The sequence below is a fragment of the Monodon monoceros genome, unplaced genomic scaffold, assembly GCF_005190385.1.
Source record: "Monodon monoceros isolate NGI ecotype Baffin Bay Population unplaced genomic scaffold, NGI_Narwhal_1 Super_Scaffold_14, whole genome shotgun sequence".
NCBI lineage: Eukaryota > Metazoa > Chordata > Mammalia > Artiodactyla > Monodontidae > Monodon > Monodon monoceros.
In genome coordinates, this window is record NW_021703770.1 from 76,095,116 (window position 1) to 76,113,696 (window position 18,581).

The window sequence follows — 18,581 nt, forward strand, 5'->3', positions numbered from 1 at the left end:
TGAAGAACACGCTGGAGGACTACACACACCAGCGCTGCCGTAATCAGGACAGTGTTGTAGCAGTGAGAGAACAAATAAGTCAGTGCAACAGAATAGAGAGCCTAGAAATAGACCCACATAAATATAGTCGACTGATCTTTGACATTTCAATAGAGAAAGGACAGCCTTTTCAACAGTGACAGAACAACTGACAAAACACATGGGAAAAACATGAATCCAGAAGGACCTTACACCTTTCACAAAATTTAACTGAAAATGGATCATAGACTTAAGTGTAAAATGCAAAACTATACAACTCCTAGAAGAAAACAGGAGAAAATCTGGGTGACCTTGGATCAGACAACAAGTGTTTAGATTCACCAAAAGCACAATTCATGAAAAAAACAAGTTGATGTTGGACTTATTAAAATTAAAACTGGTCTGCAGACGCTGTTAAGAAAATGAAGAGACAAGCCAAGGACAGGAAAAAATATTTGCAAAAGACCTATCTGACAAAGGGCTGTTACCCAAAACACATGAAAAAACTCTTAAAACTCAATAAGAAAATGAACAACCTGAATAAAAAATGGACCAAAGCGCTTCACAGACACCTCACCACAGAAGATATACACATGGAAAATGAGCACGTGAAAGTCGCTCCACGTCACATGTGGTCAGGGAAACGCAAACTAAAATAGCAATGAGGCACCATCACACACCTGTCAGAATGGCTGACAATCTAAAGCCCTGCGAACACCAAATGCTGGTGAGGACATGAAGCACAGGGGATGCGACCTGTCGCAGAGCTCTGCTCTGGGGGCACGAGGAGGACTTTGCTGGCCCAGCTCTCCCTCCACTGCCCAGGTGTCGCTCCACGGGTGCTGCTGGCCAGAGACCCTCCATCAACACTGCCCTTCTCCAGAGAGGCCACAGTGGACACTGGATCTCTCACCGTGGGCCACGCTTCCCGACACTGCCCTGTGGTCATGCTGTCTGTGCCGGGAGGGCCCAATCTCAGCCTCAGTTCTGTCCCTCGGAAGGGTTACCTTCTCTGGAGGGAGCACAGCTTCTTCCTGGTTCTGCCGCTGCTCTCTACTTATGATCATGGCCCACATGAACACCATCTGAAACAACAGGAATACACCCAAAGAGCGGAAAATACATGTCCACCCAAAGGCCTTACATGAATATTCACAGCAGCATGAATCACAGTATCAAAAAAAACGTGCATCAACTGATGAATGTTTAAACAAAACAGGGTCTACCCATACAATGGAATGCTCAGCCACAGAAGGGAACGCAGCCTGAGAAACGCCTCGAAAATGTTCTGCTGAGTGAAGGCAGCCAGAAACCAAGGAGCACACAGTGCAGGATTCATGTGCGTGAGTGTCCACGAGACTGAAGGTAGGGAAGCAGAAGCCAGGGGCTGGGCGGGGACGGGGCATGACTGCGGACAGACACGGGTTCCTCTCTGGGGCTAGTCAGTGGGTGTGCTTGCACAACTGTGTGAACACACTAGAAACAGCGAGCTGTACACTTTAAAAGGGTGAGTTTCATCTCAATGACACTGTGATTGAAAAACAGACTGCCACTTTGTTTCCAAAGCCACTCAGATGACAAAAGCCAAAATGTAAAATAGGAGGTGGTTGCACAACCCTATAAATGGACTGCCACTGAGCTTCTCACTTTAAAATGGTTAAGTTTGTGTTCTGTAAATCTCACTATAAATTATTATTTTTAAAAAATATTAGGGGCTTCCCTGGTGGCGCAGTGGTTGGGAGTCCGCCTGCCGATGCAGGGGACACGGCTTCGTGCTCCGGTCCGGGAAGATCCCACATGCCGCGGAGCAGCTGGACCCGTGAGCCATGGCCGCTGAGCCTGCGCATCCGGAGCCTGTGCTCCGCAACGGGAGAGGCCACAACAGTGAGAGGCCCACGTACCGCAAAAAAAACCCCAAAAAACAAAAAAACAAAAACAAAAAATATTAGGGTCTTCAGAAAACTCGGGTCTTCTCTCTGTCCCTACAAGTGTCTACACATTCTCCTCTGCTTGCACCTCTGTGCTTCTTACTCCCTGGCTGCAGGTAAGAGTGGGTCAGGTTCCAAACCCTCCTCAGGAAGCCAGCTCTTCAGGTGCACTTTCTCCTAAAATGGTGCTTCGGGTGGTGGCGATGCCTGCGGTCTCCTAAAGCCAAAGTGGGAGGGGTGGGGACTGTCACTTGGGGGCTGCTTCCTCATCCTTCCCTGCTCTGCGCCCGGGAGCGACCCCGCTCTGAGAGAGGTGAGGGGATGGGAGCCTCTCGGCGGCCAGCTGGAAACCACAGGCTGTGGACAGGCTGCCTGAGACTGCTCGAGTTTGGCCCTCTCGGCCTCCAGCCTCGCGGCCACCCTCCCCCGTGCTCCTCCAAACAGCAGCGCAATCATCTTCCTGCCAACAGCCAGCCCCGGCTTTGCACCACAGTCGATCCATTCGTGGTGCTGAAAGAATCGCTTCATTTAAGACAAAAATCTGACCATCCCACCTCGTTAACACAGCCGGGGACGGCAGAACAGCACAGGGCCAGCCTGCCCACGACAGCCCCGCTCCGCCAGCACACGAAGCTCTCACGGCTGCCCGGCGTTCTCCACGTGCCCTCTCCTGTCTGCAAGGCCTTGACCAACTCTGCCAGAGCAATCCTGAGGGCCCTGGCGCCCCACCCTTGCCGTCACTGCCTCCAGCCCCCAGCCAGCCGCCTGCCGTCCGGAGCACGGAGCACTGAATGTCCGCCTTCGCCACCAGCTCATTTACTCCTCAGCAAGGCTTTGGGGTCAGTCCTGTTATCCCTGTTGCAGAGATGAGAAAGTGGGGACCCGGACACAGGTGACAGAGCCTGACTTCTTCAGGACCACCAGGCTGTAGCAGTTATGTTTCGGTACTAACGGTAAAAGGAAACGCAAAGAAGGGAAAATCCAAACGGCCTCAACACAATGAACACGTGCTCAATCTCACAAGCACACAGGGACTGTGGATTCAAGCATCAGTGGCATCACAGCTTTTGCTGTTCATAAAAACCACAGTGGGGTTCAGGAATCTAGTGGTCCAAGGGTGGAAGAGACAGGCCCTCAATGTTACTTTTGGAATTTCTGTACTTTTTGGAAATTAATTCAGCAAATTGCTTTCACAGACATTCCTGCCCTCCGTCCATGTCTCGCTCCCCTGTACTGAATTTGTTACCCTACCTGTCAGTTTCCCTCCTGACTAATCCACCTGCAGATCTACTTCCTTGCCCTGTTTCGCCCCCCACCCTGGGTGCCACCTGAGGCCGCAGCCCCTCCGGCCCCTCCAGATGCCCCTGCAGCCTCTTCCCAGACTCTGGCGCTTATCCACTTGCCCTGTCAGCAGCCTTTGTAAGCCCTGCTCTCCTCCTGCCCCCACCCTGCATCTGACCAGCCCCCCCTCCCCTGCCATCTCGGCTCAGGGCTCCTGTCCGTGCCTCCTACAGGTGAGGTCCTGGTGACAGGCACTCGGAGCACGGAAGGCTGCCGTCCTGTCTCTGGTCGCGTCTTTGTCACGCATCCAATGTCAGGCACGCAACAAATACTCGATGAACAAATGAGCAAATGAATATAAGGTAAGTGTGATACTTAAGGAAATACAAATAACTCTTCCATCAAAATCGACTACCCACCTTGGACGCTGCAAATGGAGTTGACCCGAGTGACAGAATCCAGCTCATCCAGCCTCACAGGGCTCGTCAGCTCCCAGACACCAGAGGCCACACCCAGGTGGGGCTTTGGAAGCAGGAGGACAGTTCGTCCAATACAAACAAGCTGACCTGCCAACAGAGACACTTCAGATTATTGCAGCTCTGAGGTTTGAAACAAGTGAGTTCTCCTGCCAATAGAGATGTGTCCCCTGCCAGCCACCTGGGAGCTGGGGGGACTGGGGGAGCCAAGGGCACCACTGTGCGGCCCCTGTGTGTCCAGAGACACGGCACCGTGCAGAAAGGAAGCCCAAAGCCTTGTGCACTAAGCTGTAAGAGCACACAAACACTGCGTTCAAATTCCATTCATAAAGGCAAATCCTGTGTCATGCAAGTTATATACACTGAAAAATATACAGTCTAGGCAGGATCCTACTTTGATTCCTGGAAAAAAGTACTGACTAATCTAAGCATACAGTTAGGTCTCTGTATCTGCAGGTTCTGCATCTGCAGATTCAAACTAGCACGGATTCAAACAACGGTGGATGGAAAATATTTGGAAAAAAAGTTCCAGAAAGCAAAATCTGAATTTGCTGCACACCGGCAAGTATTTACACAGCACTGACATCGTATTAGGTATCGTAAGTGATCTGGAGAAGATTTAAAGTGCGAGGGCTTCCCTGGTGGCGCAGTGGTTAAGAATCTGCCTGCCAATGCAGGGGACACGGGTTCGAGCCCTGGGCCGGGAAGATCCCACAAGCCGCAGAGCAACTAAGCCCGTGGGTCACAACTACTGAGCCTGCACTCTAGAGCCCGTGTGCTGCAACTACTGAGCCCATGTGCCACAACTACTAAAGCCCGTGCTCCACAACAAGAGAAGCCACCGCAATGAGAAGCCCACTCATGCCAACAAAGAGTAGCCCCCGCTCGCCGCAACTAGAGAAAGCCCATGCACAGCAACGAAGACCCAACACAGCCAAAAATAAATAAATAAATAAATTTATTTTTTTAAAAAAAAAAGGGAGGATGTGTGCAGCTCATATGCAGATAACCACCATTTTACAGAAGGGACCTGAGCACCTGCAGGTCTTGCTGTCCGCAGAGGGGTGGATACTGAGGGACGAAAGCACGTGTTTAAATGTTCTAGCTTTTCATTTGTTTTAAAAAGTGATGCGCCAGGCAGTGGCTTCAGGTGGCTTCTGCACCTGTAAAGTGTGACCCCAACAGACCACCCTTGAGTGACCACTGGCATCTCCTGCTGCTGTGCCGGCACTGCATGCAGGGGGTTCTGGTTCTGTCCATGTGGCCATCACAGGGGTCTTGTCCGCAGTGGACTTCGGAATGGGGCCTGCATTTCCAGAGCAAGACAGAGGCATCAAGAATCCACAAAGCCATTTTCTGGCATCTCTCAGTCACCACATCAGAGCCGTCAGTAAGAGGAAAGCATACCCTGGTCTCGGAGAGCATCCCTGAAGAAGAAGCTCTTGGAGGTGGCCTCAGAGAGCGTGTCCCGGACTTCCTGGCCCAGCACGCATGAGGGGGCCACGCGCACAGGCATGGTTTTGGGGAGACCCGAGCCCTCGTCCTGTGTTTGCAGAGTAACATCGGTCACCACCAGCCACAGCTCCCTTGGCTCCAGAAGCGAACTGTTTACCTATAATTCAAAGACACAGTCAGGCTGTTAACTTAGAAGCTTTTCTTAGAGCCAAAATTATTTTTTAAAAGCAATAATCTTAGATGATTATTATTAACACTAACAATTTCTGATATCATTTCAATAAGTATTTCAAAACATGCAATAGCCTTTGTGTGTCTTGGTCAGCAGCCCCCAGGACACAGCTGAGCCCTGTGAGCTCCCACCTTGCAGCTGGTTTAAGGGCTCCTTTGCAGGGGGAGACCTGCCCATCCCTGGCTCCACTCTGCTTGCCCTCTGACCCACCAGGAAGAAGCCATGCACTTCCTCCCAATGCCACGTGTTCACATATCATCACACTGCCTTACCGTCAGCACACACACTCTTCTCTCCTGCTAGATACAAGCTTCCCAAGGGTTAGGAATAGTTACGAACTGAATGTTTATGTCCCCCCTCCTCTGCCTCTCCCCGCCCCACCAGTTCATATGTTGGAGTCCTACACTCCAACGTGATGTGATGGTAATGGGAGATGGGGCCTTCGGGAGGTGATTAGGACATAATGCCACTCTGCCATTAGGATCCAGTAGATGCAAATGGGGACAAGGGTTTGGCTGGGATGGCCCCTGTAGGAAGGCTACGGATCCCACATGGCATGGCGGCTGACACGACCGGGCGGAGGAGGTGGCGGCACGGTCAGGAGCTGTGACTTGGGTGGGGGAGAGTGCTCACGTGGTTGAGAGGGTGATTACACACAGGAAGTTAGAGAAAGTTACAGGGAGGAAAATGAGAGCCGTCGAGTTCCGGGACAGTGCTGATTCTCTCTCAAGTGCCTACAAGCGAACAGGGAGTGGCTGTGACACGCGGCTGTCCAGCTCTGAGTTAAGGTCCAGTGGAGGCTCCTGCAGGACTGAGGGTACGCACTCGTGGGCCGAGAGCACCCCTCCCCTGGCCTCGGCCCTCTGACTTGGGTGCTGCCCCAGAGAGCTGCCTAAGGCCTCCCAGCGACCACAGGCTCCTCTCGACTGTGGAAGAAAGAGACCTTAGAAATGGCTGAGCTCCATCCTGAAACTCCTACTTTCACCCCGGAAAGGAGGCTTCAGCTGCTCCTTCCTTTCTACAGCCTGCCTGTGTCAGAAAGGGGTCGACATGCCCGGTCTGAGAGCCGGGCGGGTTCCCCCTGGCGGCTGCACACCCAGCGCTTCACCAGGGGCAGCAGCCCCGCCTGCACAAGGAATGGACTGACCACCGTGTCAGCAGAGTGCACACAGCTCAAGTTCAACAGTGTTTTTCTCTTTTGGTACTGCAGCAGTTTCGCAACACGATTTGAGAAAAGAGAGATGGATTACCTGTGGTCTTTGGTAAATCACTCTGGCATAGAAACTGCAACGGGTACAGGGGCCATCAGTCTGGAAAGGTATTGAAAACAGAGAGGAATGTCTCCCCAAGCTCACGGACACAGCAAAGTAACTGAGACCAGGGTACAAACAAAGACGCCACCTGGAGAATTTCTCTTAAGGAGCGGGGAATCGGAGGCTGGTAAAGCTTCGAAATAGAGTCTTCTTCAATTGCATCAATTTGTCCCAGGTTTGGATGAGCAGTGAGGATGTAACAGAAGCTAGGAGGAGGCAGATGAGTTTTTTCCTGTTTAAAATGAAGGCGAATGTATTGTTAAAAGACTCAAATACACTATTAATATAAATCTACTCTTTAATAAAGACCTCTTTATTCACAGATGCAGGCTGTTTCTCTGCAAGGCTCTGTAAGAGACGGGTTATGTTGTTTCTCTCTGGAAACAAGCATAAGAACGTCTGTGCTTTTGAGTTTATTACCAACTCAAGACTTCATTTTAGAAGTTTATTCTTCAGAGTACACTGAAGACACCATTTAGAAACTTCTTTCCTGGAAGTAATCTAGAAATGGCATTCCTGACCACTAGGCTGCTGGTCTAGCACAGGACAGAGCCACTGTCTCGGCCTGTGCTAGGAAGTCAGCTACCATACAAGCACGGCAGCCCCAGTTCTCAGCTTGGGGACTAAAGCCCAAAGCAGCCGCTGCCAGCCCGCTGGACAGGGCTCGGGGCGGGGAGCAGGGGCACATTTTCATCGCTCGATTTTGCTACCTGTGAGCAACTGGCTGCCATAAGCAATGTGATGAGGAAGGAAAGGGAAACCCCTGGCTGAGCTGGCGGCTGAACCGATACCCATGGTTTTGTTTACTGAGTTTTTGCTCTAATTGGTGACTAAGTGTTGGTTCTACTACTGACAGGAAGGTGGCGGGGAAGCCATCTGCTTCTTGTTCGGTGCGAGGCTGAGACCCTCAGTGCACAGTGGCCCTTGACGATGGGGGTCGAGAGGCGTCGCGTAAAGTAACCTCAGGAGGCATGCGTGCGGCACCGTGTGGAAGGCAGCCAGGCCGCAGCCTGTGAGCGAGGCGAGTGGGTCTGGATCTCTGTACCGGCTCCTACCCTCTGGACCTGGGCTTCTTGGGGATGTGCACTGTGGGCTGGCACTGGCTCAGCGCCTGGTGGCCACAGAGCAGGTGCGATGGGGGGTGTGGGGTTGGGGGACGCTGCAATGCTGGGCTTACCTCGAAGGCTGGCCCATGGCCTGGTGCTTTCAGAGGCGCCACTGGAGGCCACATGGTGTCAATCAAACTGAAAAGCTCTGTCATCCTGGAAAAAGAAGAGATGCCTGGTCAGTGAGCTGCTCACAGGCAGACCTGCTCCACAGACACCAGGCCAAACGCCAAGGAGCCACCATTCAGGACGGTGAAGTCAGGGGCACACAGACAGACCTTGGAACCTGACTGCACGAGAGCAGGAAGGAGACTGTTCATTAAATTACGATGCCTCTGATATACCTGGAGAAAACTCTAATTCGAAAAGACACATGCATCCCAATGTTCACAGCAGCACAATTTACAATAGCCAAGACATGGAAGCAACTTAAATGTCCATCGATGGAGGAGTGGATAAAGAAGCTGTGGTGCACGTATACAATGGAATACTACTCAGCCATAAAAAAGAATGAAATAATGCCATTTGCAGCAACGTGGATGGACCTAGAAATCAACATACTAAGTGAAGTAAGTCACAAACAGAAGGACAAATATCATATGACATCACTTATATGTGGAATGTAAAAAAATGATACAAATGAACTTATTTACGAAACAGAAATAGACTCACAGACATAGACAACAAGCTTACGGTTACCAGAAAGGAAAGGGAGAGGCATAAATTAGGAGTTTGGGACTGAGAGACACATACTACTATATATAAAATAAACAACAAGGACCTATGGTATAGCACAGGAAACTACACTCAGTATATTGTAGTAACTATAATGGAAAAGAATCTGAAAAAGAATATATATATATCTGTACATGTATAACTGAACCATTTTGCTGTACACCTGAAACCCTGTAAATCAACTACACTTCAACTAAAAAAACTATAAAAAATTATGAGGCGATCCCCGGAAGAGAGGCGGAAGAGAAATGGTTACACAGAAAATATTTAAGGACACGGAAAGATATTCATGATACCCTGCTAAGTGAAAAGCAGACAACAAATTATAATGTCTCTCTCTCTCTAAAAGATAAAAAAATGTTAGTGGTTATCTGAGTAGAACTTAAAGGTGACGTTTATTTTCTTCCTTTGGTTTATGTATTTCCTATATTGTGCAAAACAGATATGTGTCACTCATAGAATAAAAAAGTTATCAATAAGTTATCTAAAATAAAGAATACAGCCAGACACAAAAAGACAAATAGTGTATGAGTCCACTTATACGAGGTCCCTACACCAAACAAATTCACAGAGACAGACAGTGGTTAACGGGCTGGGGAGCCAGTGTTTCCTGGGGACACAGCTTCACTTTGGGAAGATGAGAAAGTTCTGGAGGTGGATGGTAGTGACGGTCGCACAACAGTGTGAAGGTACTTAGTGCCACTTAAAAATAGCTAAGGTGGAAAACTTCATGTCATGCACATTTTACCACAATTTAAAAAATCCTGTTTTAGTTGCAAAAAAAAAAGAATATACATCATAAAGACTTCTTAGACTTTGCCTTAAGTTTCAGCAATGTTTAATCTATTTATTTATTTATTTTTATTTTTGGCTGCATTGGGTCTTCGTTGTTGGGTCTTTGTTGCTGCACGTGGCTTTCTCTAGTTGCAGCAAGCGGGGGCTACTCTTCGTTGTGGTGCGCGGGCTTCTCATTGCGGTGGCTTCTCTTGTTGTGGAGCACGGGCTCTAGGCGTGTGGGCTCAGTAGTTGTGGCTTGCGGGCTCTAGAGTGCAGGCTCAGTAGTTGTGGCACACGGGCTTAGTTGCTCCGCGGCATGTGGGATCTTCCCGGACTTGGGCTCGAACCCGTGTCCCCTGCATTGGCAGGCAGATTCTTAACCACTGCACTACCAGGGAAATCCCTTAACAATGTTTATATATAATAATGTTGTTTACTTTTTAAAAAGCTTGTGGCCTTAATAATTAATGTTACATATTCTTATTTCTCTCAACATTTAAGAGCAAGTACTATTTTTTTTTTTTGCGGTACGCGGGCCTCTCACTGCTGTGGCCTCTCCCGTTGCAGAGCACAGGCTCCAGACACGCAGGCTCAGGGGCCATGGCCCACGGGCGCAGCTGCTCCGCGGTATGCGGGATCCTCCCGGACCGGGGCACGAACCCGTGTCCCCTGCATCGGCAGGCGGACTCTCAACCACTGCGCCACCAGGGAAGCCCTAAGAGCAAGTACTATTTTAAGTGCTTAGGATCCAGCGGCTAACAAAGTCGAAACACTCAGAACTGAGAATGAGGGTCTCAGCATCACGGAGAACAAGACTCAAAGCTTCCCACGGTCTTTCAGCCCCTCACACCAAACACAACAGAATCGTGGCCCGCAGGGCGTGGCCTACAGCCAACACCAAGATTCTGGGTCCAAATCAAGCACAAAAGCGGTAAGCGAAGGGGGACACACGAGGGAAATTCACTCTCTCCGTCTCCTGACAGAAGCTGTTTGTGTGGGTGACTGGACAGGGCTGGGCGACCAGGGCCAGTTGAGGTTCAGAGGCAGCTGGCTGGACACTGGGTGGACGCTGGGGGCCCGCTGCGCCTCTCTTCCGGGGATCGTCCACCCGCTCCTGCCCTGAACATCCTGTTTCTTTCCACACAGCTCGCTGAAGGATAGGCACTGAAGCGCCAGCCCACATGAGGGGTTGGAGACTCGGTGAACGGATAACCAGCACTCATACAGTCTCATACACACCCACACAACTTCTGAGAACCTTGCATAAACAGAGTCGTGTGGTGCCTGGCATGTTGAGTTGGCTTTTGTCATTCAGCACAATGTATCTGAGATCCATCCAAGCTGCTGTGGCACCAGCAGCTTGTCCCTTTTTACTGCTGAGCGCTATCCATGGTGTGGATGTGACACAGCTTGTTTACCATTCACCTTTGAGGAACATCTGGGCTGTTTCCAGTTTGTGGCTATTACACACACTTGGTGCAGATTTTTGTGTGAATGCAGGTATTTGTTTCTCTGGATAAATGCCCAGGAGTGCAGCTGCTCTGATAAGTATGTTCAGTTTTTAAAGGAACTGCCAACTCTGCTCCTGGGGGGCCACACCACCTTACACGCCCACCTGCAACATATGAGAGATGGTTTCTTCACATCCTCACTGGCACCCGGTGCTCTCACTGTTGTTCACTTTAGTTTTTCACGTTTAGTTGTTTAGGAGCATGGTAACATCTCACCATGGTCTTGACGTGCTTTTTCTTAATAACAGTGACGTCGAACACCTTTCCATGTGTTTATCTGCCATGTGATGTCCTCTTTGGAAATGTCTCTTCATGTCCTTTGCCCATTTTCTAACTGGACTGATTATGTGTGTGTGTGTGTGTGTGTGTGTGTGTGTGTGTGTGTGTTTACTGTTGAGTTCTGAGACTTCATTATATAGTCTACGATATAAGGTTTGCAAATATTTTCTCACGGTCTGTAGCTTGTCTTGCTTTTGTTGTCACATCTCAGAACTTTTTACTCGATAAGTCCCAAAGGTTTTCTTTATAGTTTTATGTTTTATATTTAAACCTAAGATCTATTGTGAGGTATGAGATTTAGGCTGAGATTAATTTTTTGCCCATATATGTCCAGTTAGGTGAAGACTATCCTTCCTCCACCAGACTGCTTTGTTTGCACCTTGGTCAGGAATCATTTGGCCATAATCCCACAGGCCGCTTCCCAAGTTCTCTCCACTGATCAGAGAGTCATCCCTCCAACAATGCCGCAGTTTCTTGTAGCCATATCATAAGTTTTGAAATTGGGTGTGATTCCTCCCACTTTATCCTTTTTTCAAAGCTGTTTTATCTACTCAAGTTCCTTTGCATTTCCAAGCAAAGCCAATCAGGAGCAGTACGCAGAGGGCAAGATGAGAGGGGCCGCCCCGGAAGGAAGACTTCTGGTTTGCAACAGAAAAATGTTGAAGTGAAAACAAAAAAGAACAAACAGAAAACACCTGGAAATGGAGACGGTGGTAGTACGAGTGAGACACCTCAGTCTCCTCGCGAGGAAAGGGCCCGAGTAGCTTCTACTGTTGAAAATGAGGAAACATTCATGAACAGTTGAACAGCTGAAGTTAAAGTAAAGATTCCTGAAGAACTAAAACCATGGCTTGTTGAAGACCGGGACTTAATTACCTGGCAAGAAGAGCTCTTTTATCTTCCTGACAAGAAGAATGTGGATTCCATTCTAGAGGATTCTGCAAACTACAAGACATCTTGAAGAAACACAGAAAATAAGGAGTATGCTGTTAATGAAGTTGTGGCAGGGATCAAGGAATACTTCAGTGTAATGCTGGGCACTCAGCTGCTCTGCAAACATGAGAGACCGCGGTATGCTGAAATCCTTGCAGATCACCCTGATGCGCCATGTCCAAGGTGCATGCAGCGCCACATCTACTGAGATTATTTGTACGTATTGGAGCAATGTTGGCCTACACACCTCTGGATGAGAAGAGCCTTGCTTTATTACTGAATTATCTTCATGATTTCCTAGAACACCTGGCAAAGAACTCTGTTTAGTGCCAGTGATTATGAAGTGGCTCCTCCTGAGTACGAGTGGAAACCTGTGCGAGGTGCTTGTACGCCCTCATGTTTGGATCTCTGTAAACACATTTTTGTTAGTCCTTCTCTTGTACAAATGATGTACTTTGGAAACGTTAGTGTGTAACAGAAATGATGTTTGTTTTCTGTTTGATTTTAAACAGAAAATAAAAGGGGTTACAGCTCCTTTTTTTTTCTTTTTTTTTTTTATTTCAAAGTTGCTACCAGTGTTTTCAATGATAGACAACAGAGAGACGTACTGTAGAGTGTTTCACTGCTTAGCTGACAAAGCTGCGTTTGAATGCTGGTGTTTCTATTCCTTTGACACTACGCACTTTCACAATATGTGTTAATGCTATATGACAAAATGCTCTGATTCCTAGTGCCAAAAGTTCAATTCCATGTGTATAACTGGAAACACTCATCCATTTGTGCTCCCCGCTTTTTTATGGGGCTTACAGTGAAGAGCCCATCCTTTGCAAGTCATTCATGTTGTTCCTTAGGCATTTTATCTTTGCTCAGATTGTCAAAGAATGGTGGCTTGTTTCATGGTTTTTATATTTGTGTCTAATCACGTTTTAACATGATAGACACAATGCATTGTGTAGCTAGTTTTCTGGAAAAGTCAATATTTTAGAAATTGTTTTTCAGATCTTCAATAAATTTTTTCCTTAAATTTCAAAAAGAAAAAAAAAGTTTAGAATAGGCCTGGATATATCTACGAAAATTTTTGCTGAGACTTTAATGGGTTTTGCGTCAAGCCTATACCATCTTTTGGGGAGAACTATAGCATCTTTACAATGTTGAGTCTTCCACTCCACGAACATTGACACCTTTCCATTTATTTAGATCTTCTCTGATTTCTTTAATCAGTGTTTTGTAGTTTGCAGCATACAAGTCTTGACGTGTTTTGTTAGATTTATACCTAAATACTCCTTTTTGGGCAACTGTAAATGCTGTATTTTTAATTTTGGATTTCAAGGGTTCCTTGCCAGTATATAGAAATGTGACTGACTTGTGAATGTTAATCTTGTATGCTGCTACTTTGCTGAACTGACGTACTAGTTTTAGGAATTTTTTTTTTTTCTTTTGTAGATTCCTTGGGATTTTCGACATAGACCATCATGTCATCCAAAGTAGAGACAGTTTTATTTCTTCTTTTCTGTCTTTTTCCTTTTCCTTGCCTTATTGTGATGGTTAGTCTACTTAGTACTTTTAAAGTACCCTACCAGAATCTAACATTTAACTTCAAACACGCTGATATAGAAAAAAACCTCTGAGAGGACATCCAGGACAGCAAATACGATAAACAGCATGTGGAGAGCGTCAGGGTGTGATGCTGGCGACAGAACGCTGGCAAAGCTGGATGAAGAGAAAAGGGCTGACACTTAAAGGTCACGTGCAGACCAATTTCTCTCATTTCTTCCGTCTTTCTCCCCACCCCCCAGCCCGATGATGAAACTACTCAAAGAAAAGCTGGGCCAGGACCACAAAAACTACTAATCCAGGTGGACTTGCAGAGAAAAAACAAACACACCCCTTGTCATTCTGTGCACATCTGCTTGAAGCTAAACGCCTGCTTTTACCAACTGGGCTGGCCGTCTTGGTGACTTCAGAAAGTGGTAGAATACTACTGAGAGAGAGTCAGACTTTTATTATCTATTTGCTAAGTCTGGGAAAGTCTAAATTTCAAATACTCTTTGTCTTCCATATAACCTTGTGAGCAAATAATGGAGAAAGGGTACCTTAATTTCCTCAAGAAACAGGTCATAATCTATCTGCCAACAGGCTTTTACTGCCGCTGCCTTCACTAAGTCTTAGACTTTTAGAAAAATTACCTAAAGATGAACTTTCCTAGTGGGAAAGGTGGGTAAACTTGAAAAGTGACCTTTGCGAAGGCAAACGCAGCTGGTGACTAGAGTGACCTGGAGGGAGCCGAGCACGCTCCCCCAGACAGTCCCTGTGGCCCAGGACCCAGGGCCTCCTCTAGGGCGGGCTCAGCTCTTCCACTCTCTCCAAGGCAAAGGCCGCCTCTGAGTGTGACCAGCTGCTGCAAGTGTTAAGAGGTGCCTTCTCGCACATCTTCACTTGGGGAGACCCCCCAGGGGAGCAGGAGGAGGCTGGCCGCACCATACTCTTTGAATCTAGCCGGACTGCTTGAGACTTGGGACCGCAGCAGAGGTGGCAGGTCAGCGGGAATACTGCTTCTCACGGCCAGGCCTCGGGGCTCCCACTCCCCGTGCTTCTGGAGCTGGGTGTTCGCTCTGAGGGGCCTGGAGCCTGATGGGGCGCAGAGCGGACGCCTTCATCTGCACTGCAGGTGAGCCCTGAAACCTCCTGGCCCTGCTGTGCTCCCTGCAGGACTCTGATTCTCCCACTTCTAAACCTGCAGCGGCTGAGGCGGGTGGGAGCAGCGCAGGCTTTCTGGGAGGGTGCAGCAGCACGAGGTAGCTAGAAACAGCCAGCCGTCTGGGACACATGCCTTCTACAGGCTGAGACACAAGCCTGGCTGGCTGAATACTTTGTTCATGCGCAAAGGCCTTGGGGTATTGATTAAAACAAAACAAGACAACATTTTCCAACTCATTTGCAAGTAAAAAAATTACAAATACAGAGCACTGTAGTTAACTTCAAAAACATTTTCTGATTTGTTGTTTTTTTGTTTTTTGGTTTTTTTGTGGTACACGGGCCTCTCACTGCTGCGGCCCCTCCCACTGCTGAGCACAGACTCCAGATGCACAGGCCCAGCGGCCATGGCTCACGGGCCCAGCTGCTCCGCGGCATGTGGGATCTTCCCGGACCGGGGCACGAACCCGTGCCCCCCGCACCGGCAGGCGGACTCCCAACCACTGTGCCACCAGGGAAGCCCTGATTTGTTGTTTTAATAATTACCAGCTCCCTAAGAGAGAAAAAAGTGCTGCAAAGATTATTAAGGGTTAGTACACAGATAGAGATACTTACCTGGAGCAAAGTTACTGATTTCTTAGAATGAGAAAACCCATTCTGTTGCCTGCATTTTGTTGTTTGTGGGATATTCTGGAAGCTGTAAAAATCTAAGTAGAAAATACACAAATGAGTCACGAAGGGAGGAGACCAACTTGAGGCCAGCTCCGAAGAAAGTCTCACAAATTCAGCATAAGAGTCTGAAATGATGCCCACATGCAGGTGTCTCTCCTGGACGGACGAGAGCCCAGGTTTGCCCTCCAGGGAAAACGATCGAGCCGAGACCCCACATCAACTGCTGAATTTCTGGCTGAGAAAGGCAGCCTCTAACCCTTACCCCGACGCTCTCAGCTGCTCTGACAAGAGGAAGAGGACCGGGGCTAGTCCTGGGGCAGCCACGGCAGGGCTGCCTGGCGCAAAGAAGAGGCCACGAGAACAGAGTGTGCCTGAGGACGACAGCAAGAGGAGTTTTAGGAACATCAGAGATAGACGGGGAAGGAGCAGGGGCTCTGGCCTCACCACTACCCGAAAGGATGCTGAATGTACATATTTCACACTGATTTTATAGACTGGCGCAGCCTCCCTGTACCGAGGGCAAGGGCCAGTGTCGCCTGGAAGCAGGTCCCCGGCTGCAGCCCATGGGGAGGAAGCACGGCGGAGAGCTCTCCCTGAGCTCACCAGGTTGTTCCCCGACACGCCTGCTCACCAGGCCTGTTTTCTATGTTATTTTAGAGTTATTTTTCCATCTGATACTGCCTCATCTAACTACTCCCAAATCTTCACCGGGTAATCTAAGACTGCCTGAATCACTTTCTTTTGGGTGTGGGTGGAGTGGAATTTGCTGCAGAAGATTTAAACCACAATGGTGACGTCACCCTCAAGATGGGACGCAACCTGTTCACTGAGTTATTAACTCATCCTCAGAGATCTCAGAATATTTTTTTTAAACGAAGCATTTATATTGGTTGTAAAATGTTCCTAAAATTTTTCCGTGCAGTTGCTGATTTCTCTGTACCTACTGTTATGTAGTACTCATGGCTTTCTAATAAGACAGATTACCTGGAGATGGAATATTTCAGACCAGGGATTCTGAAAGTGGGGTCTAGAGACCCCTGGGTCTGTAAGACCCTTTCAAGGGACCCGCAAGGCCAGAACTATGTCCTGAGACCTTATTTCCCCTTCTCTCATGAGTGTACAGTGGAGTTTTCTAGAGGCTACACTATGTACAATACAGGACTGACTGAATGCAGAGCAGAGATGACAATCCATCGTTTTCTGTTAGTCCAGACATTAAAGAGATCTGCAGAAAACATAAAATAAGGCTACTCTTCTCACTAAGGTTGTCTTGGTTTAGAAAATATTTTTCATAAAAATTCTATTTATGTTATTATTTAATGGGTTTATTTTTAGGATTTTTAGGTGAACTAATAAATATTTAATTTTTTCCATTTTATTTTCTAATATAGTAGTTATTGATCAATATAACCACATTAAAAAAATCTCCTTGGGGGTCTCAGTAATTTTGACGAGTATTAAGGGGTCCTGAGACCATGAAGCCTGGAAGCGCGCCACTCAAGATCCACTCTCTACCATCTACCTCCCTCCCTCCGTCTCCCTCTGTGCCCTCGACTGTCTTCCAGAAGGTAGCTTGTGCCACCTTACATCCTTTTATGTCACCCTCATACACACACGAGACAACCTCGAATCAACTAAACAAACTTTTGCCTTGATACTGCAATGCATTTCCTTCAGAGGTTTGGCTGCCAGAGCAGACACTACCAGATGGCCCAGGAGATCATGAGCAAACTGATGGGAGCCATGGCAACCTTGAGATCCTGAGGAGGTTAGATAATCAGTGACTAAACTACATCATTATGCTGGTGAGACAGGAAAATGGGGCAGTCACTTTGGAAAACACTTTGGCATCGACCCAGCAATCCCACTTCTAGCTATCTACCCAAGAGAACTGAAGACTTACGTCCATATGTGCATCGTGAACGTTCATAGCAGTATTACTGTTCATGACAGCCAGAAAATAACATGGAAGCAACCCAAATGTGCATCACCTGATGCATGGATAAGTAAGGCTGGTACATCCACACAACAGAGTACCAGGCAGCCATAAAAAGGAGTGAAGTACTGACACACGGTACAACATGGATGAACCTCGAAAACATGATGCTCAGTGGAAGAAGCCAGGATGGTTCCTTCATACGAAGTGTTCAGTATATGCAAATTCACAGAGACAGAGCACAGATTAGTGGTTGCCAGGGGCTGGAGGGTGGGGAGTGACTGCTCATGGGGAAGGCGTTTCTTTTGGGGGTGATGACACTGTTTCTGAATTAGACAGTGATGGCATTATGTCGGTCGGGCATTCTGACCTCAGAGACCACTCTCTGCTAAGAATATCCCACAAATACCTTATAGATGTGGGGAATTACTAAACATTTTCCAAGGCTAGTTCCATGAATTTCAGGACAATATTCTTCAAATTTTATTCAACAGATACAGAAACTGAAGAAAGGAAATTAAAGACACACCTGAAATTAAGCCTTCTGCACTATTTCTTTGAACCACTGCTTAAATTATATAACTATGAAAGATAAATTTGTAACTTTGGAAGGCCTCACATTTTGTAGGCTATCTGCTAGTAATATTAAAAAATATCTTTCCTAATCTAGATTCTTTCCTCAAGATCTAGGATATAAAAATATTAACTAGCGCAACTTTGTATTATAAAACAACTTCTTCTTTTTTTTTTTTTTTTTTTTGAGGTACATGGGCCTCTCACTGTTGTGGCCTCTCCCGTTGCGGAGCACAGGCTCCGGACGCGCAGGCTCAGCGGCCATGGCTCACGGGCCCAGCTGCTCTGCAGCATGTGGGATCTTCCCGGACCGGGGCACGAACCCGTGTCCCCTGCATCGGCAGGCGGACTCTCAACCACTGCGCCACCAGGGAAGCCCATAAAACAAGTTCTTTGCACATTTCTGTTCTACCTCGGCAGGAAATGACACACACACACACACACACACACTCAGTTACAAGGGAAGTAAGGAATTCTTGCTGCATGCTGCTATCTGGAACTGCAGACAGTTCTTAGGCTGGTCTCATTCCCAGGTGGTCCTTATCATTTCAAAAGTGTCACATGATCTACTCACCAGTGTGGAAGCAGGAACAGCCACATTCCACATAAAATCTGTCAGCCCAGGTTTTCTGATAGATGCGTATACTTTCGACCAAACGCTA

At 47.8% G+C, this 18,581-nt stretch overlaps 1 protein-coding gene and 1 pseudogene across 12 annotated transcripts in view; one reads left to right on the forward strand and one right to left on the reverse strand.

Moving 5' to 3' along the window:
* SPIDR (scaffold protein involved in DNA repair) overlaps positions 1-18,581 on the reverse strand; it is a 384,011-nt gene that overhangs the window by 44,340 nt on the left and 321,090 nt on the right. For 10 of the 12 annotated variants that reach the window (XR_003793585.1, XR_003793584.1, XM_029223063.1 and 7 more), the window contains 5 exons: positions 7,881-7,965; positions 6,792-6,935; positions 6,641-6,700; positions 5,111-5,315; positions 3,647-3,793 (listed from right to left, as the gene is read on the reverse strand). Coding sequence is in view for 10 of the 12 variants with exons in the window: in XM_029223063.1 (XP_029078896.1) it covers positions 3,647-3,793; positions 5,111-5,315; positions 6,641-6,700; positions 6,792-6,935; positions 7,881-7,965 (641 nt within the window). In the remaining 2 variants the exon portion in view is untranslated. Of the gene's footprint in view, positions 1-1,939; positions 2,802-3,646; positions 3,794-4,687; positions 5,010-5,110; positions 5,316-6,640; positions 6,701-6,791; positions 6,936-7,880; positions 7,966-18,581 lie in introns of those variants that run through there. The other 2 variants (XM_029223067.1, XM_029223066.1) reach the window with 2 other exon arrangements.
* LOC114895651 lies at positions 10,107-14,047 on the forward strand (annotated as a pseudogene).